Source organism: Parus major, chromosome 14 (genome assembly GCF_001522545.3).
Source record: "Parus major isolate Abel chromosome 14, Parus_major1.1, whole genome shotgun sequence".
NCBI classification, from domain to species: Eukaryota; Metazoa; Chordata; class Aves; order Passeriformes; family Paridae; genus Parus; species Parus major.
Window position 1 is genome coordinate 12,460,076 of NC_031783.1, and position 23,246 is coordinate 12,483,321.

At 44.8% G+C, this 23,246-nt stretch overlaps 1 protein-coding gene across 2 annotated transcripts in view; it reads left to right on the plus strand.

The window, feature by feature from the left end:
• The window catches only part of SDK1 (sidekick cell adhesion molecule 1), a 380,447-nt gene that overhangs the window by 318,167 nt on the left and 39,034 nt on the right, over nucleotides 1-23,246 (plus strand). The window contains exons 30-35 of one of the 2 annotated variants that reach the window (XM_015643063.3): nucleotides 1,210-1,411; nucleotides 3,208-3,311; nucleotides 5,329-5,399; nucleotides 9,942-10,077; nucleotides 11,937-11,996; nucleotides 14,002-14,103. In XM_015643063.3, coding sequence (XP_015498549.1) covers nucleotides 1,210-1,411; nucleotides 3,208-3,311; nucleotides 5,329-5,399; nucleotides 9,942-10,077; nucleotides 11,937-11,996; nucleotides 14,002-14,103 — 675 coding nt within the window. The remainder of the gene's footprint in view (nucleotides 1-1,209; nucleotides 1,412-3,207; nucleotides 3,312-5,328; nucleotides 5,400-9,941; nucleotides 10,078-11,936; nucleotides 11,997-14,001; nucleotides 14,104-23,246) is intronic. The other variant, XM_015643064.3, reaches the window with a different exon arrangement.

A 23,246-nucleotide genomic window follows, 5' to 3' on the forward strand; every position in this document is an offset into this window, starting at 1 on the left:
TCGCAGGCTGCTGGCACCCAGGGCTTCCTCCAGCTAATAGCTTACAAGTCTTTGGGCACTGATGTCAGCGAGAGCAGGCTGCAGAGAAATGCCAAAACACGCAGGAAATGGTTTTAGGGGATGGCAGGGAAATGAAGCGCTGGCCACACGGAGCTGTGAGGAATCAGGCAGGCAGAGGTGTGTTTATGGAAACAAGTGCTGATGAAGTTGAATTGAATTGCTTCTCAAAAGCAAGTCACTGCGGTGTCTCCAATCAATTTCTGCTTTATTACATGCCACACATTTTAATCAGAATCAATAATCTTCATGATAAACAATTAAACAATTATTCCTCACTCTATAGAGTTTCTCTATTGAAATCGATGGAGTGCGGAGACGCGGTGACGGGAAAGGAGATCTGTAATGAAACAGTTGGGGGCTGGCATGCTTACACCTGCATTGCCATTCCCTGCTCATCCCAGAGGTGTGAGGGTAATTACTCTGAAGAGATCTCCCTCAGCACTGCCTGGTTTGACTTTGCAGGTTCAAGGTTAGTGGGTATGAAAGGAAGAGTTGGGGAGCTCTGGAAGGGACCTGCACCAGGTGCTCCAGCCCCAGCTCTCTGCTGATTCCAGGCTGGGGTTTGGAAGCCACAGCACCAGGAGCTTCCTGGTTCCTTGCCTGGTCCAGAAATTCAGCTTCAGCTGTGTGTGCTTGGACTCTGCCACACAACAGCCTGTTCCAGCTTGCCCATTCCTCTTCCTCATGCCTCAGCTGGGGGAAGAGGACCCTGCATAGCACAGAGAGAACAGAGTTCCTGGTACCAAGGAGTAAGAACGGGTTAAAAAGTGAGCTAATTTACAGATTCTGTCAAAAGAGCAATTGCAGCCAGGAGCACAGCTGAGTTTCATTAAAGATTGCCTTGCTTTGCCGGGCTGCCAGTCCCAATGATTTTTCTTTAACCTGCTGGGCCAAGTTCCCCCACTAAGTTTGAGGGCCACTGTGTGAAAGGTTTATATCCTATGGTGACCTTTGATGCAGGGAGATAATAATCAGTTTTACTTCTCCTTGCAGTAGAAGGTTAAGGAATGGGATGGTTGTATACTTCATGTGGCAAATCCAAAAATTCAACGCCCATGGCTTTACCACTGTGAAAATCTGACCAGGCTGTCACATTTTACATTGTTCCAGATTTCCTCTCAAAGCAGCTAAATTCTGGTTTGATTGCAGAACGACCAGCACCTCCCAGGCAGGTGATGACCCCGCAGGGTGACGTGTCCTCCCGGAGCCTGGTGCTGACGTGGGTCCCTGGCAGTGACGGATCGTCACCGATCCGATATTTCACAGTCCAAGTGCGGGAGCTGCCTCATGGAGACTGGCAAACCTACTCCTCCTCCATCAGCCACGAGGCCACATCCTGCATTATCGAAAGGTACCACCTGAGCCCAGGCTAGCACAGAAATTCCCATGCTTTCCCATGAGTTAGGAAACCAAAACAAGCATCACTCAGCTTCACGTTCCTTTTGGGGGAGGGAGGTTAAGTGAGGCCACTGCTTCCATTTTAGAGATGGTGTTATGAACAGCAGTTGGGAGATTTGCTGAAGGTCATGCAATAAATCTAATTAAAGTTGGACTGCAGTGCATCTTTTTGAAGCCTTTCCTGGAAGCTCAGCACCACAGATAACACTACTCAGGCTAAATCATATGTAGCTACACAGTGCTCTGTAAAATACAACTAGTTAAAAATCCTTTCAGTAGTGACTGATGTTAAAATCCACTCTGAATGCTGCATTGCAATTATCTCTATATAAGCTTTTCCAGATGAAATGAGAACCATTTTTATCTGTATTTTCCATACTGAAGTTTATAGATAGCATCAGAATGTTTAAACTTTGTTATTCAGGCTTCATTATAACCTCTGCAATACTGGTGTAATTAAAGTCCTTGTAACATCAGCAGAAGTAATTGAATGTCTATGAGCAGGTACTTGTTTTGCTGTCCATTTCCTCTGTTGACGAGCCAGTACAAATCAGATTATTTCTAAAAGGCTGTGAGCTTTAGGAGAATCAGGTATTCTGAGCATTCAGATACAGATTTTTCAGGTCTGTTATTAAAAGCATTGGTGGCTGCAGTACATGGAAGCTCACTGGTTGGGTGCCAGTATCTTTCCAGTCAAAACCTGTAAAAACAAGGAAACCATCTATGTCACTTAGACTTGACATTGGCATGACTGAAAAGAAAAGATGAAAAAGGATGATTCACATTAATCAAGCAGGTAAGTAATTCTGTCCTGATAGCAGGGTGGCCCTGCTGAAAGAAATTTCTTCTCCCCCTTACTAAAAGCACTTTCTTGTGGAAGTCCAGAAGAGTCATGGGAGTGAGAGTGCTGCCCATCAGAATGCATCATCCTTAGTGTTTAATCATTCCTTACAAGTAACTTGGGTTTGTAGTCAGTGTTACATCTGCCAGTGGATGGTTAGACACTACCAATTAATTAGTGAAATCCCCCGTAAGTTACAGCTCTGCATTTCAAACCCTCTGCCTGTGACTCCAAAGGCAGCCTCCCCTTCACCTCCCCTGCCAAGCCAAGACAGAATCATCTTTGCAAGGTTATGTCAGCTGGAAGTCACTCCTTGCATATCTTAAAGCACCACATAGATAAAAGAGCTGCAGGGAACTTGTTGTTGCTGTCTTTATTAAATAATCCGAGTAATGGCATTAATCTGGGATTCAGCAGGAGTGAAATGCACTGATCAAGTGGTGTGGTGTAGGGAATTAGTCAGGAGCTGGCACTTTGAATTCCAGAGCCTGCTGGGCTGACCCTGGGCACATCTCCTGCCTCCTCCCCACCCGTGCTTGGAGGATGGGCTGACCCAGGTGGCTTTGGAGGATATCTCAGCAAAGCCAGGCTCTGCACAGCCATGCAGAGCTCAGATAGCGAGCCCCACTCGTGGGCTGCTCCGTGAGCTGCATCCTCAGGTGTGTTCTCTAGTGCTTAATTCAGCAACAAATCCATGAGTGTTTTGGGAACTCAGGGCAGGGGACGTCTGGGAAGGGGCTGGTGGCAGCAGGGGTGGGAACACCTGGGAAAGCCGGGGGAGACAGCAGAGACGAGGAGATGGGGAGAGGAGAAAAACTGCTCAGTGACTCTGGTGGGCAATGGGCACGTTCTCTGTGGAGGCAAGTTGTGAGATTCCATCCCTCAGCCCTGTTTTCCCCATTCCACAGCTTGAACCCGTTCACCTCTTACAAACTGCGAGTGAAGGCCACCAACGACATCGGGGACAGCGACTTCAGCGCGGAGACAGAGGCGGTCACAACCCTGCAGGATGGTAAGGGAGGAGGAGAGGCACACTGGGGGGCTCCTGGATCCACTGCAGGGTGTTATCCATGGAGACTGGAGTGAAAACCAGCAGCCAAAGCAGTTTTATCCACAGGAAGTTGACACAGGTAGCAATGAGATATGGCTGAATTAACAGACAGCCTTTAAGTGTCCTGCTGTGCCCTCTGATAATGAATCATACTTTCAGGAGTCTCAAAATGGATTTAAACTTCGTTTGATTGGCTTCCAAACTCTGCACTAACCATTATCTTTGCAGAAATTGAATAATTTACAAGAGAGCATTAAAAATAAATGTAGAACCCTGCATACATTTGAAGAAGTTTCTTCAATTGTTTTCCCCTCACAATCCACATCAGTCTGCAGAATGGCAAAATTGCTGAGGTATAAGTGAGAAAGAGTATGAAGCTCCTGGAAACATGAGCATTTAATCCTGCAGATCAGGACTAATAAACTGTGAATGACATTGACAAGGCTTTTATTTTTAGCCTTAGAGATCAGCTTCTAATTCCTTGATTGTATAAAGTCGATGCCTGAATGCAGAAGTAGCTCTGATGTCTTGAATGGAGGAGGGAACTCTGCAAAGCAGGAAAAGCATCAGGATGTGCTTTTACCCTGGAAAGTTGGGTAATCCTGGGACACACATGGATAAATATATATTTATATTAATATATATATATTTATATTAATTTATGTTTATCCATGGGCGCTGTGAGGTGGGGGTCAATCTCTTCTCCCAAGTGAGAAGTGTTAGGACATAAGGAAATGGCCTGGATGCACCAGGGGAGGTTTAGAGTGAATATTAGGGAAAATTCCTTCACTGTAAGGTTTCTCAGACACTGGCAAAGGCTGCCCAGGGCAGTGGTGGAGTTTCCATCCCTGGAGGGCACTTGGGGACATGAGTTAACAGCAGGCTTGGAAGTGCTGACTTAATGGTTGGACTTGATGGTCTTAGAGGTGTTTCCCAACCTAAATGATTCCATGGCTATACATAAATATGGTGCTAGGAATAATTTCCTGCAGAGCAAGGAGTGACGAGTTAGAAATGACACTGAGATGTAAAAATAGGAAGCCATTTTGCCAAGGAATGTCATCTTGAAATCAGAAGAGCAGAGGACAGAGCTCAGGAGCGTGGGAAGTTAAACAGGAACCCGTGTAACACCTGACTAATGCTAAACAGCCCCTTAAAGGCATCCTGACTCTCCCCCTTCCTGCTCAGCAGCAGCAGGGTCAGTGCGGGCTGTGACTGGTGCTAATGAGGCAGCACTGACTCACTGTTTTGGAATTTAAAATTTCATTTTAAGTTCCCTTTGAATTTAGCTACAGTGGATCCAGAGTTGTGCTTGGCCTCATCACAATACAACCAGGAAAAACTGTGGAAGTTTCTCTTCTCCCCAACAAACTGAGTATTTATTCTGCTGAGCAGCACAGAGCATTGCACTGTGGAGGGCTGTGAGCTCCTGATAAGGAGTTTCATGTCTTTGAGCTGCTCTGGAGTGTTTGGGAGTGCCACAGGCTGTGGGCACAGGAAGGGGTTAACCTGTGGTAAATTAAGCTGTCCTGACTAAAATGAGGCATGACTATGTGGCACAGACTCCTAAATTCAAGGTGGGCTTGCCCCAAAGGTGGCAAAAAATCTCCTGAAAAATCTGAGAGCAGTTTTGTCACCCATTGGAGCCAGCACACAGCTGGCTTAACTTCCTCACAGATGGGCATCTGGTGGTCTGTGAGCAGCTGGCTGCTGCAGATTCCTCCAGGTTTATGCCCTGAGCTTTTCTTACTCTGCTCAAGCTGCCAAGGCCACAGATAGAGCAAGGGATGTAAGAGAAGGGCCTGGCTTCTCCCTGGGTTCCAACACCCACATCCACCTTTTGAGACCCACCACGAAGCAGCTAGGATGGAAGATTTCCTTCAGCAGTGAAGAAAAAGAACCTGATGAATGAAAGAAAAGCTGCCCCTTTTCCACCCTCTTGCTGTAACTGCTTTTGTTTCCTTTTTCTCTTGTTCAGTTCCAGATGAACCACCCAGTTCTGTGTTAGTAACTCCCCACACAACTTCCTCTGTCCTTGTGCAGTGGCAGGTAGGTAAAATGAAAAATTCTGATGTTCCTTTGAACAATTTTTTGGCTGCTTTGACTCATTGAATTTAAGGGTGAATTGCCAGGGACATTTTCTTGAGCTGGAAGTATTGTACTAACATTGAAGGACTGTAGCTACTTCCTTATTTGCCTGATCTAGCATAAATTTTAGTGATGAATGGAGATTCCTGGCAGTTGCTTTTACTTTGTGTCCCACTGGGAGATAAAGGAGTGTCTGTAGCCATGTCCAAGATTGTTAATTGTCAGATTCTCCTGCCCTTCCGTTGCTATCCGTGGATGTGCATCTTTACATGGAAAATATTCCACGGAGAGTGGTGTTGGTAAGATCAGGTAATCAAAAGCTCACATCATGCACAGCCTCCTCCTGCTGCTGGAATGATCAGAAGCCTGAGATCAGTGCCTGAGATCCCATTCATACCTCTGAGAAGCTCCACACACCCTCTTGACTCTTTGAGAGGGAAACATTGAGTTTCTTCAGAGAAAAGAAAGTTCGAGCTCTCTGCAGTCTCTCCGGGTTGGATGGGGAAGTATTTGTGTCAAGTCTGCATTTTATATTGGCATTTCCTCTGCCTTCCTTTATCTCTCCATCCTGGCCTCCTGGGAGATGCAGGAACATTTTGTGACCCAGTGCCTGAGGTTTCTTTTTGCAGAGTGGGCATTAAAAGAGGGACCCCAGTGGGGTTCTGCACATGATCCATAACCCATCCTGGAGAGCCTCTGCCCACCCTGCTCCCCAGACAGTGTCCCCCACACATCACAAGGATGACTTTGGACAGATTGCATTACAGTGAAAAATGTACATATGCATTTACAGTACAGATGGGACTCCTTGCATTTTTGGAAGGAAAATATATGGATGAGGGTTTGTTTATTGCTGTGCAGCAGCGCTTTCAGATCTGCCTGCCTGTGCTGCTGGGTGCCTGCCCCAGCTCACACAGGAAAATCCTGAGCAGCAGCGTTGCTTACAGCATGTTGAGCAAATAGGAGACATGTTGAGCAGTTTTACCAAAGGAATTATGGAGAGATGCAAATCTACCTCCCCACCTACAACAAGAGCCCCCAGCAAAGGGGAAAAAAGAACAGAAAGAGAAGACAAAGATGATGTGAGGCACGATGGACCACAGAAATAAACGTTCCCCCAGCTGACTGATTACTGGTGTGTAGTTAATGTGAAATAGGTGGTTGTTTAGGTAATTGGATGCTTTTCATTTCATGAAAGTGAAATGGGGTTGTTGTGCCAGAGCCATCTCAAGGGAGTTGTGGGCGATTATATGTCATTACCACATGTATATTAATAGGCCCTGGTAATTCAACCGTACTATATTTTTCAAATAAACAAAAATCTTCAAGTCCCACAATAGCCTCCAATTAGGAGGAAGTTTCACAGCAGTGTCTAAGAAATAATGTAAACTGAAAACAGCAGTCAAGCTAAATGGGAGAGTGGATTTCCAAGCAAAGCTAAATTTTTAACTTTGAGCTGTGTTAATAATTCACAAAACAAACTCTGGATGCACTATCTGGGCTTTCAGCTGCTTGGTCCAATCAGTCCATTATTTTTAAATTTAAAGGAGGAAGAAAATAAGTAATTTCCAGTGAGGTCTGTTGTATCAATAATGCAGGGTTATTTCAAATGTTCTGGAGGATGTTACACTTAACATCAGGATCATGTACTGTTCTGCTTCCGCCTTAGAGATAACAATTATTCAAACTTACATTTCAGTCTTTATTTATTTATTTCTCTTTAAACAGCACAAAAATGTTTCTCTTACTTCTGTACAACATTATGGGCTGCCACTCATCACCATTTTACCTATTTCAGCAGATCCCCCAGGCCTTTCTACAAAATCCTAAATAATCCATTACATCAAAAGCAGAGTTTTGTCCGCAGAAGACAGATAGGAAGCGGAAGACCTGACCTTTTAGCAGAGTTCCTTTCCAGGAAAGAATCATCATCTCCATGGCAAAAAGAGAGACAGTTTGCAAGCTATTTATTTTCTGAGCTTTCCTGTCCTAAATCTCAAGGAAGTTAAAAATGGAGAATCACATGATAGCTTAAGGAAACAATGTTTGCTCTGGTCAGATCAGCATTGGGCCAGAATGAGAAATTAAGCTTTACCTGTTAAGAAGTTACATGACAGAGCAGGGAGTCACAGGCTTCTCCTCAGCTTCAGCAGGGTTTTCCTTTTAGAGTTCTGCAGGATATTTCACTTCAACTTTTTTTTTTTTCCCAAATTTAAGCAAAGTTTGTTAGTAATTAAAATAGGAAAAGTTATAGGTAGGCAAGGACACTGCTGCGCTGTGGAGCCCTTCTCTGCAGGGGCACCATCAGGGCTAAAGTAACTACAGTGTAATACAGAAAACAGAAAGGCAAAAGATTGGAAAAGAAAAAAGAAAAAATCAGGAGAAAGATACTGATAAATTCCAATAACCCCATCTCATCTTCTTGCACAGGAGAGTGTTTCAGGTGGTCCATGAGCAGTAACTTCATGGGGCAGCCCTGGAGAAACCTGGCACTTTATTTGGCCTATTTTCTTAGTCCCTTGGACAAGGGGCTCTCAGCCTGAGACTGGGAAATTCTGTTGTTCGAGAGCTTGATTTATTTGCCTTGTAAAATGCAGTCGTAGAGGGAATATGATTGCCCTTTCTAAAATACATCACAGGAGTAAACACCCCACAGGGAGAAGAACAATTTAACCCAAAAGGCAATGTTAGCACAGGAACAAATGGTTAGAAACCGGCTATGAATTATTTAGATTAGAAATTAAATGAAGGTTTCTAACCGAGTGGTGAGGCTGGGAACAGCTTCCCAACAGGAATTCTGCAGAGCTGAAGGGTCAGCTCTGTTTCTGGTAGAGGTGGTTCTGGCTGTGAAAGGAGCTCCCAGCAGCTGGGGTTCTGCAGTGGGGAGATCCCAGCCCTGATGGTCCTCGAGGTCCCTCACAGTCCTGTATCCACAGCATCGTTCTCTAATGCAGACACCAAATGTCACTGAAAGGTGCTCAGAGCTTTGCCAGAGGATGGAGCACAGTGATGATCACAAATCAATGAATAAGAGATCTCCAACCAGGCAGGGCAAGTGAAATCTTGAGTTTGGGTTGTTTTCAGCAGGTTCTGTGCAGGACAGCTGCAAATGAAGTCAGCTTATTGCTGGAGCAGGTTCTGCTCCTTTTCTTGGTGGCTGTGTAGTTTCCTTTTACTCTGGTTCATGTAATTTTCTTTTTTGGTTTCCATAAACTGCAGTCTTTCTACTTAATTCCTTCAGCCCTCACCCAAAGCAAGGTCCTTGGCACTGAGACAAGACAGTCCTCACCCTCCTCTTGCCATTGTAATGGAGTAATGGAAAATTCATGTCATTTCTGGAAGCAGAATGCCAAGTTATTACCAAAGATCTTCCTCCTTTCTATCAAGATGTCCTTACTTTCTTCATTAAAATTACATGGGGCATTACCTTCTATTGTGACAGTGTTTCACACCAGCAGTTAATTTTTATACAGTGTTTTTCCTTAGTAATGTTCTCAAGGCTGGTAGGGATCTTTCTGGATTAAAGGCAAGATCATCATTAAAATCCTTTTCATTTATACTTCCAGCCCCTTAAATTTCAGTTAAAGAATCTTTAGAAGATAAATGGCTCAAGGCATGTCTTCTCTGCAGTTCTTAGCCTGCATTAGACTCAGGAAAGTAATTTTTTTTTCCAAAACATGAGGAATCCCTGTGCTTGTCTCTGCTTAAGCAATCCACCCAGACACAAATCTCCTTTTCAGTGTGCCAGCTGTGTATCTGCAGCTGAAGGAGGATGTGAGGGGCTGCTGGAGAAGCCTTGCTGAGGTGTTTTGTCTTTGAGCATCTCCTAACATGATGTAGAAGGAAAAAAACCTCATATTTGAGCCACCCCATGGCTGCATGTGCCAAACTGCTCTGAGCTGTTATGGAGGAGCCCTTGGTTTCCTTCTGTGCCCACACCAGAGCCCATCACACTGTAACTTCTGTCTAAATGCCTGAATGAGGTTGTTATTAGACCTAATTTTGTCTTCCTAATCAAAGCCAGAACAGTTTTTATTATTCCTTTTTATTTTCCTTTTTATTTGCTCATCAGTCTTTCAGTAAAATAATGGCAAATGAAGACTGTCCTGTGATTGGTCCCCAAGGAAAAGAAAGAAATTCTGTCTGTGATAAAATAGTTTATTTCCTTTTGGAAGAAGTGATACACTGTGTTCCAGTGTTGGTGGAAAGCAACCTCCATCTCCAGGGAGTGCTTACTTATACTTTCCATCACAGCCAGGTTTCTGTGGGCCAAGAAGAAAGGGAGTTTGGTTCATGGTGTGGATTTTTCAGTCAAGAGCCTTTTGCAATGGCCACAGCTGAGCAAAATCCTCAAAGTTGCCTTTAACCTGTGCTTTTCAAACCACCCAACCTGTGCATTGTTGGTGTCTGTGTTCACCAGAGCACAGAGCCCCAGCCCCTGGTGATGGATGTTTATTGCCATGTTGTCCTAACGAGCCTTTTGTTCACATGGATGTTTTCCAGCCCCCCAAAGTGGAGAGTCTGAACGGGCTCCTGTTGGGATACCGCATCTACTACCGGGAGCTGGACTATGACACCGGGCCTGGGACAGAATCCAAAAACATCCAGAACCCCTCAGCTCTCAGAGCAGAGCTCACACGTAAGCCTGTGGTTTAGACCTTAAAATATCCCCCAGTGGTAATCTGTCATTGCACCAGGCACTGCACCCCCTCTTGCCCCATGGAAATAAAATGGAAGTCTAAGAGTGCTGGGAGTTATTCAGGTTTTACACAATCAGCCTGAAGATGCTGAAAAATGCAAGTGACTTCAGTGTGACCAGCATTGTAATGGTCTGTGCTGATCTCTGCCAGCATGCTGGAATTGATGGTCTGTCCCCCACGTACCCTCTGATTTCCTGCTTCCCACTACCTCCACTTCATAATTACCCTGCTACACTTTTAAATGACAGACACTTCATTTTCCTCAGCTGGCAACTTTTTCCTTTCTTGCTGTTTTTTTCAATAGTTTTTATAATTGACATTTTGTTTTTTCCTTTGACAGTATGAAGAAAACAGCTGAGGAGAATTTTAAAATAGAATTTTTATAATTTCAAAGTGCTTGTCCATATTTCAAAAGAAAATAGCAAAGATGAGCAAGAATTTTTAGGTACCTGCTTTCCATGTCAGTCACTGGGATTTATGGCTCACATGGAAAGAAGGTGGAGAGGGAGAGGAATAATAGAAAAAAATGAAAAGACTTTTTAGATAAAGGCTAGAAAGGAAATCAGAGGGAAGAATAGGCAGAATAAGATGATGTGAGGCAGACATGTGAACACTCAGTAGCTTGAGGAATAAGGTCCAGCAACGAGATGTGCTCATGGAGAGACCAGCTTTTGTCCTCTTTGATGTCCCTGGAATATTCAGGATAAAATGATACTCCAAGAGCAGCAGAATAGGGTTCAATGAGACTATTTCAATATCTTACATCATCTGCCATGCTTTCCTGAACCCATAGAAGTGATTTCTACAAAAGCAAGAGTGAATTTTAATGAGGGTGTGGATAAGTGGATGCTTAAAATATAAAGGAAGCACCTAACTCTGACCTCACTTATGTGGTCAGAGCTAATGAGACTTCCTAAACTGAGCAGCTTGAGCCAGGACAGAGATGTAAAATTCTTGTAGGTGTAGGAATGCAAAAGTTTTTCTCAGACAAAAACTGAATTACTAGCAGTGTACATTATGAAATAATGAATTTGGATGCTCTCACAAGACGGGGAGCCTGTGAAACAAACCAGTTTTGTCTTTTTCCTCTTCTTGTCTGGCCCTGCAGCAATGTTCCTAATCACTGTAGAGGAGAAAAAATGGGCTGTATCTCTCCAGGGAGTCAAGAGACAGGGAGAGCAAGGGGTGGAGACTATTGTATTTTAAGATAAATGTCCCTCTTTCTCCTCATAATTCTCACCTTAGAACACCTCTGTTCCTCACTGACCCACAGTTTTGCACAGTTTAGCATATTATTACAATTCACTCACAGCAGGAATCTTGAATTCTTTAAGTGAAACTGTGGGAAATCAAATTCACGCTTAAAGAAACAGGTCCTGCCCTGATGTGAGTGTTCACTTTGTGGTCCAGGTTCCAGCTCAGTACTCTGCAGCTCTTCAGGTTTTGAATTTTGCATCTTGAGAAATCAGGATGTAACGTGCCACTGAGAGCTTTCGCCCCTAGAAATCATTTCATTTTTACTCATTTGTTGTATTTAATCTAAAAGCCAGAACATCTTTGTGTTGTGTATTTGTGTATCCTCTGTTTGAGGAGGAAATGAAACAGCCCCATGTGGGCGAGATGCTCTCGATGTGTTACGAGAGAGTGATGTGATTTTATTGCCCTTCAAGGTATATTCCTAAAGCTTAAACTGTGTATGGGTGTGCTGCCTCATTTGCCTCTGTCTCTGCTGTACATCATTTGCAATAACTATTTCCTTGCACTGTAACAAGCTTTCTGCTTTGCTTACCCTGAATAGCCCAAAGCAGCTTCAAGACAGTGAACAGCAGCTCTGCATTAACGACGTATGAATTAACACGTAAGTGCACATTGCCTTCAGTTGAGACTCTTTGTAATGGTTCAAAATATACCATGGGCAAACTCCTGTGGCTCTCCTCCGTGGATCCAGCAGAAATCAACACAGATTAATGACTCTGGCTTTCTCCAGTTTCTTTTTCTTTAAGCCTTTGCTTCCCCTACACCCAGAGACATCGATGATGCAAGGTAGCTGTTGTAAAAATGTGGCTGCTGGGAAGGTAAAACATTATTGACTGTAACAACCCAGTATTGCTGATGCTAAATGAATTTTGATTCACTTGCTACATATTTTGTAGTCCATCTGAGTTTAGCTGTATCACATCATTAGTTCTATGATTCAGGCATTGCGATGCTCGGGCATTCCATGGAGTACAAAGCCAATTTAGAAAGGGCCCAATGAATTTATGTGCATCTCCAGAGGTGTTTTCAATTGGAAATGAATAAAATAACATTCGACAGAGTTAAAAGGCAAGTTGCTTTGTGGTGATGATGGTTCACTAGATAGGTTTTGCCCAAGGCTTTTGAGTCACAGATTGTGATGGGCTAAAAAAAAAAAAAATGAAGCCTGATCCCCACTGAAAGTTGCATGCATGAACTCTCGTGTTCCATTTTCTTCCACATCCAGTTAACACTAAAATCTCCCTTGTGACTTCCCATGGCAGAAAATAAAGTTTCCCTGTGCAAGCTGCCCAGTACTATATGTGTGCATCTTACCATTGTTTGTTTATTAACTTGGCACTGCTATTTCTGATTTGCTTGCTCCATCTTTTGCAGTCAATCCAAATTTAGTGATATCACATTAAAAACAAATGGGGATATATTAGATATCATTTACAGTGTGCCTGAAACTGGGGAATGATGCTGAACTCACAGTCAGCTATTGGAGCACAACATTTATAAACGGTTCTGTAACACTGAAATTAGACAAACTTGCCTAATTGGGCTTTTTGAACCTCACCAAACCAATGGCATACTGTCAGCCCTCGAGTTAAGGAGACTCTGATTCATAGATAGCAGGGAAAATTATTGGCAAAGGGAGAAATTTGGACCTCTGGCCATGCGTGTCTTAATTCAATGCTCATTTAAATAGGGCAATTTATATTATTGATTGCTCTCTTACTCTAATTTCCCTGTTAAGTATTGTAGATGATAAATATATCTGTTGGGATTGATTCTTTCATCCTGAAAATGCAAAATCTGAAACTGCTCAGGCGCTGCCTCCCCTAATGACGTTGACGTGATTCTGCTCCGCCCTGGTTGTGTCTGTTAATTACCCACAAACAATTGGGTTTTTTAGATTTTTTCACGCTTTTCTCACTGTCCTGCCTCATCTGCCAGAGTAGTTTCTCTGTGTCAGCAAACAAATTTGTTGCCTGGTGGCCAAATGGAGTCCAGCCTTCAAATTCTCCTGTCTCACTGCAATTGATGGTCGAGCTGTGGTCACGTTGGAGGAGATGATCCCTGTGGAGTACCTGGAGTGGAACTCCAGATTCCCACTGCAGCTCTCCCTCTGCACCTGCTTCAGCTGTTCTAGAGCAGTGCAGTTGCCAAATTCCCTCTAAATGAGCATTCCAGGGATTAGGCAAAGGCCAGGCAGGCTCTTTCCTACCAGTGCAGATCAAAATGAGACCTTAGGGTGACATTCAAAGCCAAATCCTGCCATCTTCTGAACTTAAGAATGACCTAGACATGTTCCTCTAGTTAGTTATCCATAAGAAATGGCTATATTCCAAGAGAAATCGTTACTCCTCTTACTGGAGCAACACTGTGAGGAAACACTGGAAAATCCTGCCATTTCATCACAAATATCATTCAAAACAATGCAAATACTGTCGAGATGTGTGAATTCAGGAAGGATTGAAGTAGACATTGTACTGTTGTTCTCTTCTATTGACACATTTTCTGAGAGACAAGTCTGGAGATGAAGAGGTGTTGGGAGTCTAAAAGATAGCTGTAATAGAGTATAAATCATAATATATAATATTAATATGTAATATCTTTTTCAGAATTGAAGAAATACAAGAGATATGAAGTACTAATGACAGCATATAATGTCATTGGTGAGAGCCCTACCAGCACACCAGTGGAAGTGTTTGTGGGTGAAGCAGGTAGGTGAAAAGAAAATCAGTTGATTTCTTTTTTCTTTTTTTTTAAAGTACCAGCATGTTGTAGTATTCTCCAGATAATGTTCAATAATTTTCCAGGAATGGGATTATTTGAAAAATTCCCCAGTTGTTATTACTGACAATTTTTTGTTGCCCGCTCTCCTGAAATAGGCACTGGCAGTTTCTTGCCATTGGAAAACCAGTTGGTCTGTGGAAGGAGGGAAGAAAGGGCATTTGAAAGAAAGAAGAGAAAATATTTTTGAAGTTGCAGGAGGATGACTGTTCATACTAAATTAGCTTGAGGGAAAAATTGACTCGAGTTAAAGAAGTGAAAAGTGGAGCACAGGAAAGCCACAAGGGAAAAGAAACAAAACTACAAAACAAGGGAGACTTGGAAAGCCGGTTCTTTTATTTTATAACCCTCTGTGTAGAGACACTGCCTGCCACCACACCTGGCTGTGTTTTCATGTATGGCCATGTCTGGTTTAATGCTGGTTTTGGAGGCAGGGATTGGAATGTGCAGACTGTCACTGCATCCCAGTCAGTGACACTGTTCCAGCCTTTCCTTACTCTGGGTCTGGTGCCTGAGTCCTTTTTGATCATTTTAAAATCCCCCCACTGGAAGGCTGGAGGTGGAAATCAGGAGGGAAGAGCTGAGCAGACGCTTCTGTGAGTGCCTTGAGAAGCGGGTGGTTTGTCAGAGCCCAGATAACCCCCAGCCGCTCTGTCCCCCCAGAAACTCCAGCTGGGAAGGGCAGCACTGGAATAGCTGATGCCCTCCTGCAGCCCTGCCAGCGGGGCTGTGTTTATGGTGATCCCAGCTGGAGACAGGCTGGCGCTGAAATCCTCCTTAGTCATGGTCTCAGTTTCTGCAGCAGCAGCGTTTGAAGCTCAGAACAAGGGGAGGCAGCTCGACCCTCCCGTTGCTTGGCCCGGCCACGGAGCTGATTGAACTTTGTTCCTCTGTCTCGGGGCCATGGGATGGAGCAGCTAGCAAAGCCAGCACCAATTCATTTCATTATTAGTCATTAAACATTCTAGTGCTCAAAACCAAGCAAAGCACATTTTTTTAAGAACTCTACTGTGCCTTTTTTTAAACTCTGCTTAACCTTTTCATTTCAAATATGGTGCAACATTCACCATCTTTCTTTGAAAACATCATAAATTAATCAGAGCAGCCTCGTCCTGGAGAGACAGCTGGCAATATTTACATTTTTTTCTAGTTTGCTGCTGCTCCAACTTACTTCTGCAACTGCAGCAAAGAAAGTCCCAGGTGGAGCCAACTGTATCTGGCTTCAAAATACATTTTTGTTTCAGAGCTGAGTATCTCCCTGCTGCAAATGGAGCCAACACATGCACTTATACACATGTACTCAGCATGAGAAATCAGCTGGGGAAAACAAGGAAATGCTGTTATATTGTGGATTTTAATCCCACAGTCCAGATCTTCCTATCATAACTCAGGGAACAGGGCAGTGGGAGGAGGCAGACTTGAGAGGACCCTGAGATAATTACAGGACCCCTGAGTGTCTGAAGGAAGGGGAGCTGGAATTAGAGGACCTTTAACATCCCTTCCAACTCAAATAATTCAATGATTCTGATATCCAGGAGGCCTCCTTTCCCAGGCAGGACTGGTGTGTCTGAAGTTGTAGTGTGTGACTTGGCTGTTGTTCTGGAGTTCCAGGATTTACCTCTGGAAAGGGACCATCCATGTTCACCCAGCAGAAATGATGAATGTAGGATCTTCCTGCCGATTTTCACTCTTGTTGTGTGAAGTTATTACACTTTGTTATATAACTGCCTCTTCCACCTCCAGAACTGGCTGTGATTTATACTGTGAGTAAAGTGATTGGAGATGGTATTGCAATTTAAGTTTTAAATTGATTTGTGACACCTTTGAGTTAAAGTGTGCTGTGGAAATACAAGGTTTTTGCTGTTATTGTTTGCTCAATGTTCTTACCCACGGTAAAGGCAGTTAAGCAGCAAGCTGGAAAAAAAATGGGTCTGCTCAGCTCCAGCAATGGGGCATCCAGGTTAAAAACAGAGAAAAGCTTCCCAGTAAACAGTAAGTGCTGACACAGGCACAGCACTGGGCACAGAGTGAGTGAAGGTGTCTGGTCTCTGGGCTGAAGCTCTCAGGTAGCTCTTGTCTCAGTGCTGTTAAATGGGGCCTTGTTCTGCCCTAAGCATTGCAGTAATTCTGGGAGAGGGGAGAACATTCCTCTCTGGCTCGTAAAAAGGGATATACAGCCTTTGTGCCTTTGGGGAAATGTGCTGGGCTTAGGCCAGTTCAGTCAAAATACCCACTTCTGTTGGGTGTTGGTGTTGCTGATGGTTGTGCTGTTCAGCTCCTACAGAGGGATGCAGAAGGAGAAGTGTCTGTGATTCCTTCCCTCCCTCTTGTGCTCTCCCCTGTTACATTTGAAAATTTTCCTACGATCATGCGTGGATTTTTACAATAAAAGTTCCAGTAGGTAATGGAACCACCTGAAAAGCTTGGGGGGAAAAAAGCCACTAAAATGAACCTTCTTCAAGTTTTGCCAATTAAATGAGCACAATATACCCAAATGGGGAGTTTCTCTCAAGCCCTGGAGTGCTCTTCAGCTGTGCTCCAGCCAACTGCCCCCTTGGGCAGCCTGAGCAAGTCTTCCCTGCCTCTGACTGATGGGCAGGTGGAAATTCTGGGAGAGAACAATGAGCCAGACATGAGTGAAAAAAATCTCTGTAGCCCAACTTGCCTGGTGAACAGGAAAGCTGGATGCCAGTGGTTTGGATCTTTTGGGGTTTTTTGGTGGTGGGATTTTTATTTTATTCTACAGGTGGAGGAAATGCTTTTCCTTTTTTGAGTAGCCCATAAGATCAAAGGCTTCATTTTGAGTTCTGCCTGGATATTGGCAAAACTCACTGGTGTGGAGAGCAGCTCTTCCCCAAGATGGGAGAGCAGGCTGGGAGTCCTTGAGCTCAGCACAGCTGGGAAGGATGTGCTGCCTGTTCAGTCGGAGCAGAGCCCGTGTCCTTCCCCCACCTGCCTCAAGCATCTGCATCCCTCTCCTCCAAGGCTCAGAAGATCCTCTAATGCTGCCTTTTTAGAGCTGGCTGCAGCTCTGCCCTGCTCATTAGAGAACCATGTGCATCTCCTGACAAATGACAGAAAAATTGAAAGCCACCACTTGCAGAAATTAGGAGGGGAGTCGCAGCCCCGCTGGCAAGCCCCCTTTTCGCCTTGTTAATTCATTTAACAGTTCAGCTGTCAGGGATGCTGGCTTTGATTGGGGAGGCAGTGAGTGTTCAGCGAGAGGCTGGGTACTGATATTCATCCCAGCCCGAAACGCAGCTGCTACCAGAGGTGCTGTTCTGCTCCACTGAAATTAAGACTCTGTTAGAGCAGCCACTACATCAAGAGCATTATTCTACCAGGTTGCTGTCACTACCTGATTGTGTGGGGGGCTCTGGAGTTCGGGAGACTCCACTACCTGCATTTTAATTAAACAGAAATCACAGGTTTGGGCCAGACGTGCTTCACCTAATTTGGGAAGGTGAATAAAGTAAAATGTGGCAATACAAATCCTGTGCTAACGAGCCTGCAGCCTTCAGTGCTTCTCCCATATACTGCAAAGCTGTTTTGGATGAAAAGTAATGGAATTCATCATTTCTTCCAGCAGCTGTTGCTGGAGTAGAGTGAGTGTGTGCAGAGAGGGGGTGGCAGAAGGGGTGAAGTGCTCCGAGAGACATCAGCCTTTAAACAGGTTGTAAATCCATTTGTGTGAAGAGGGGAGTGATGTGTGTCATTATAACTGATGGTGACATTGGTGACCTTCAGAATTCACAAGAACTGATGAGGCCGGGTTGTTGTTGCTGTTCTTTTTAATGATGATCTCTGAGAGCTGGTTCTGTAATGGGAAAGGCAAGGAGTAAAAAGAGCTGGGAGACAAATCCCTTTGTTTAGAAGTCCTCCATTTAAATGCCACTTTGGCCTGTACCATCATCTTTCAGAAAATGTTACCTGGCCCTCTCATTTTCTTCCAAGTGGAAGTGTAGCTTGGAAAAGAACAGGAATGGGACAGTGATGACTGCTTCTTACCTGTCTTCAAAAGCTGAATCCACCTCTTAGTGGAAAGCTACCAGACACCAAATTTCTTCCTGTGATGTGTAATTATTTTCATCTGCCCTCCTGCCTGCAGCTCCACAGGTATTCCTGGACTTCACAAAGTTTATTTTATTCACCCATAGCTGACATAGGGAGGGAAGATCTGCTCTGCCAGTAACATCAGGGGCAGCACTTGGAGCTGCCTGGCCGTCTCCAGCATTTTGCAGGCCAGAAATAGAAACCACCTGGAAAGCTCCAAAACTAAAAATAGTGAGATAGGTTTGGGACAGAAAAGGCAGCACTGAGAGAGCGAGCCATGATAAAGAAGCCTTGTAAGGAAGCAAAGACTTGATTCCAAGTACTTGGCTCCCCTTTAGAAACTGCTTCCAGCACAGAGCTCTTGCCCCTTCTTAGCTGATTATCTGTGCTGGGGCAGCATCCCTTTGTGCTGAAGGCAGGGGAAGTTGGCAGGACAAGGCTTCTTTGCCCTTGGGTGCTTTAATCTCTTCCTTCAGGCCTCATTATTTAATGTGTGCACTCCAGATTCCCCCCCTGGTGTCATCTCAGTCCCTTTCTGGAGAAGGGGGTCCCTCAGCACTGCCTGGGGCCCCCATTTCTCTTACAGCACAGCAGCTTTACCTCCTCCCCTGACCCAAACAGCACAGGAGATGTTGTGTGGAGTCCCCTGTGCCTCCTTGGTAGCAGCCTCCGAGAGGAATGACAGCATTCCAGCACATCCCAGCACATCCCAGCACATCCCAGCTGGCAGCCTGCATCCTGCCATGGCCCCGTGGCTGTTTTCCCCTATCTGAGTGGGACACGTGGGCTGGCTGTGCCTCTGCAGATAGGAGCACATTGCTGCTGGCACAGCTGCAAGAGCTGGGTGGGCAGTGCCATCCCAGATGCCACTGGAGAAGGGAAGAGAAGGATTATCATGGCCATTTCACATTGCAGTAGTCTGCAAACCTGTCAGCCTAGGGGATGGTATCTTCCCTGGATACACAAAAGGGGATAGAGGGAAGCTACTGGGAAATAGAATGGTAAATGAATTATTGGTTTCACTTGCTCAAATTTTAAACAAAGGGCAACTTTGGCACTTGAAAAGCACCAAGCCTTTGAAATAATAGGGTATTTGCCTTTTAATTGCTGACACATCTGGACATCAGCAAAAGGCCACTTTTGGGGCATGGCAGGCTGTTTGAAACTGGTTGTCCTTTCCCCCTCCCCTTTAAAGAATGTGCTGAGCTATTCCAGTGTCATCCCCGGTTCTGGATGAGCTTCAGCCTGTCATTCTGGGAATGCCTTGCTCCAGGAGAGACACTGGGTTGCCATCCTGCCCCAGAGACTTTCTCTCCAAGGAAGGAGAAGGTCTCCTCTCAGCTTGGAGTTAAAAATGCAAGCCGTGTTCTCCAACAGCATAAAAAGACAGAGTAAAGCCAGAGCAGAGGAAGAAAGGCAAACTGTAGGAAGGTGGAAGGAAAGAAAGAAGTGGTGATACATTTCCTATTTGGATTGGGCAAGTAACCTCTTTCCAGTTTCTCTTGGAAGCCAAAAGGCCAATATCCCATTTTTGAGAGCAGGATTGGCCACTGGGCACATCCCATCTGTGTTTCTTGGTGGATTTTAAACTTCTCCAAGTTCACTCTATGTACAGGGGCTCCACTAAGGGCTTGTCTGCAGCAAATCCAATTTGGATTTGTTGTTTCCCTCAATGCAGCTCCACTGGAGGTAACAGGAGTGTTGATAGCACTTGGGTGTGGGATCTAATCCTGCAGGGCTGTGACAGGACAGTAGAAAATAACAAACTGAAGTGTGCCCACATTAAAGCATTAGTCACTGCTTGTGTGCTACTGGTATTGTTACAATGCTGGGGAGTTATGGAAATGAATTTTCTCTGTAAGCCTTGGCTCCCTTTCCTACTCAAACCGACTATTTTTTAAGGGTAATTTTATATTCTTAATCTGTTTACAGATGATGAGAAGGTTTGCTAATTAGACTTCCAGATTTGGTAGCTTAGCTCAGTAGCTTCTCTTACAATGGCAAGACAGAAAGTAACCGTGCCAGTGTGAGTCTGTGGAAGAAGTGTCCTTAATGTCAACATGTCAAAAAGACATCCCTGCAGCTCTCTGGGGACTGAAATCTAATGTCAAGGCAGAAGGAAGCAAAGTCTGAGAGTCGTAGTGCTGTCAAAGCAAGTTATTCTACCATATAGGAGAAGGAATTTTAAGTGAATGCACTGGAAAGCAGTGTCCAGATTGAGACATAGATTTGATGGGCTTATTTGACATCTTTAATTCTCCATTGACACTCCAGAAGCTCCCTAAAATGATTTGCAATGTTTTCGTGCTGCAAGTAAAAGCCGAACGCGCGCCTCATTAACAGCTCATTAAATTGTTAATATTGGTCATCAGCAGCCTTTGGTACAGCACGATGCTTTATGCAGTGCGGCAGCTCCTGCTTAGCTCGGGTCTAATTGCCTCTTTTTATCACGTCTCGGTGTAGGAAAGATGTTTTTTCTGTCCTAGCAAAAAATCCCGGCGGTTTTTGATGCGCTGCTGCGGCTCGTCCCTGGCCGGGCAGGGCTGGGAGGTGCTGGGCTCTGACTGCCGGCTTTGCTCTGCTGATGAACTCACAACCCCGACCATTTAATGCTGATTTTTTGGTGCCTTCTGTAACCCGAGACGGGCAATTCCCGTGCCCAAATTCATGGTGAGGGCTGATGGCTCAGTGCTGCAGTTGGTGGGAGGGGAAGGACAGATGAGTGTGGTGCTGCAGTGTTCTATGGGCTGTGAAGAGCAGGGCCAGCCCTGCACAGAGCACAGGGCGGAGGGAGGAGAAGCCTGATCGTGTATGCAAAGCTTTACCGAACTAACAGCACAGCCACTCCATTAAAAGCACAGGAATTAACCTTCCTTTCAAAAAACATGAGCAATCAGTAGTAAAGTCAAACGAACCAGAAATCGCCCTGGTAAAGAAGTGGGGAAGCCCCTGGCTGATAACTCCTATTCCAACAGGCACAGGCTGCAGTTGGACTGCTTTTGACTAAAGGGTTATATTTGCAGCCAAATTCCTATTTTGCCTAATTGTGCAGTCCTGCTCTGCTTGTTTGCAGTCATCCTGGGATATGTGAGCAAAATTTGTGCCATAAGTATTTTCATATGGGTCTCAACTCCCGTGGCTTTGCCTCCTCTGTACAGCTTTGCTGTGAAGCCAGCTGTGGAGAAACACAGTTGGTTTTCTTCTCTGACATCTGTTTGCTGTATCCGTCGTCAATCACAGAAGTGAAGGCTTTTCAGGTTTCCAGTTGTAGACTGAAAACAAAAAAAGTTGCCAGTTTTTCTTAAGTATGAATTAGCAATAGTCTAAAATATCTTGGCCACAGCAGTCCAGGCACTGAGAGGGAATGGGGGTGTAAAACCACAGCGATGATCTCGGGGATGAAAAAGAAAGAAAACAGAAAACTCTCACTGAGAGTCAAGAAAATTTAAATTTAATTTCTCTCTCCCCAGGAGCACAAGAACACAGATTTCTGTGGGCTCCCTGGAGTTCTCTGACCATTGCAATCTGTAAATTCTAAATTAATCCCTCGTGGGGGTCAGCTACCCAAACTGGCATTAAAGCCACAGAGAAAGGTTATTCCGAGGGCAGATCTCACCTGTGCCCTTTGACTTTTTTCTGATTTAGCTTTTGACATTTGGTAGATGGCAAACCCAGTGGAGATTATTTGATACGCTCTCTTGGCTGCAGTGAAGCAGAAGGATTAGATCAGTAGGTGCTGCCATTGCTGTTGGTGGATGTGAAGTGGGTGCTTTTGTCAGCTGCCATGAACTTGTGGTATTATGATGTTCAAATGTGGCATTAACAAATTATTATAAGTGGAACGTGACTATAAATAGAGGAGGAGGAATTTTGGGTCCTGGAGAGTGTGGGGAAATAATCTGAAATCAGTAATTTTGCCTCTCCAATGGGTAGACTTGTAAGAGAGTGGAGGGCAGTGCTTTCCCACCCTGTACTGCTCTCAGTGCACACGAGAGAATCAGACACGAGCAGCTCCTCACCATCCCTTGAACAACCTTCAGCACCTCCTGGGGGTGATTCCTGCCCTCATCAGAGCTGGCACTGCTCTCCTTACAAGCTGTTTCTGCTCCTCAATGCTCTTCTTCTCCTGATGTGCATGGATGTAAGGGACAGGGGGCTGCAGCAGCTAGCCCTGATTTGCATGGGTGTAAGAGAAGGGGGTTTTAGCTGGCAGGTTTGTGCCTATGGCTGTTTGTTCATACAAATGCTGGCAGGCTCTTGCTGCTCCTGCTCCTGGCCCATCTCTGCTGACTGACGGGCTGCCTGCCTGTGTGTGATCATATCCTTGCTGACATGAAAGAAATAGAGGGAAAAGCTCATTTTATTATTCACCCCTTTCTTGTTTTAACCACCTGTACACCCTTCCCAGAGGCAGTCTGACAGTTCTGTGAGGATTTTACTTTTGGGCCGGGCTCTCTCACTTCCTTGATGGATAATCTCAGTATGCAATGTGATAGCTTGTTTTAGGGTGCTGTTTGCTAAGTAGAACTGTAGAATTCAGCAAAAGAAAAGTGTGTAGTTTTTGTTTGAAGGCTTTTTCACAGCACTGCTCTGTGAGGTTTGCCATGGTTATAATCACCCAGATCATGTCTGCCCCGTGAAATCCCCAGATTGCACATGGCTCACTCACATGGGAAATACAAACCCCACTTTAAAAGATTAGGGATCACAGCAAGTCTTTTCACCCCCACTGGAAGAGATAGTGAGGAACAGGATGAGAATGGTTCCTCACTTCAAAAAGGGCACTGGCAGATAAGCCTCTAGATCTGTGTCCATGGAAAAGAGACTCCACTTCTAGTCCTTGTTTCACTTCAGTTTGCAGGAGTTCAGTTTGCAGGAATGTCATCTTTCCCTCCCTCCACTCCCCCTCCCTCCTGTATCTCTGCAGGTGCTGAAGATACCTGTGCCAACGTTGGGAAGCTTCCCAGTGCTCAGCATAGAAGCTGGGGATGTTACATTTGGGGATCCTTTGCAGCTGCTT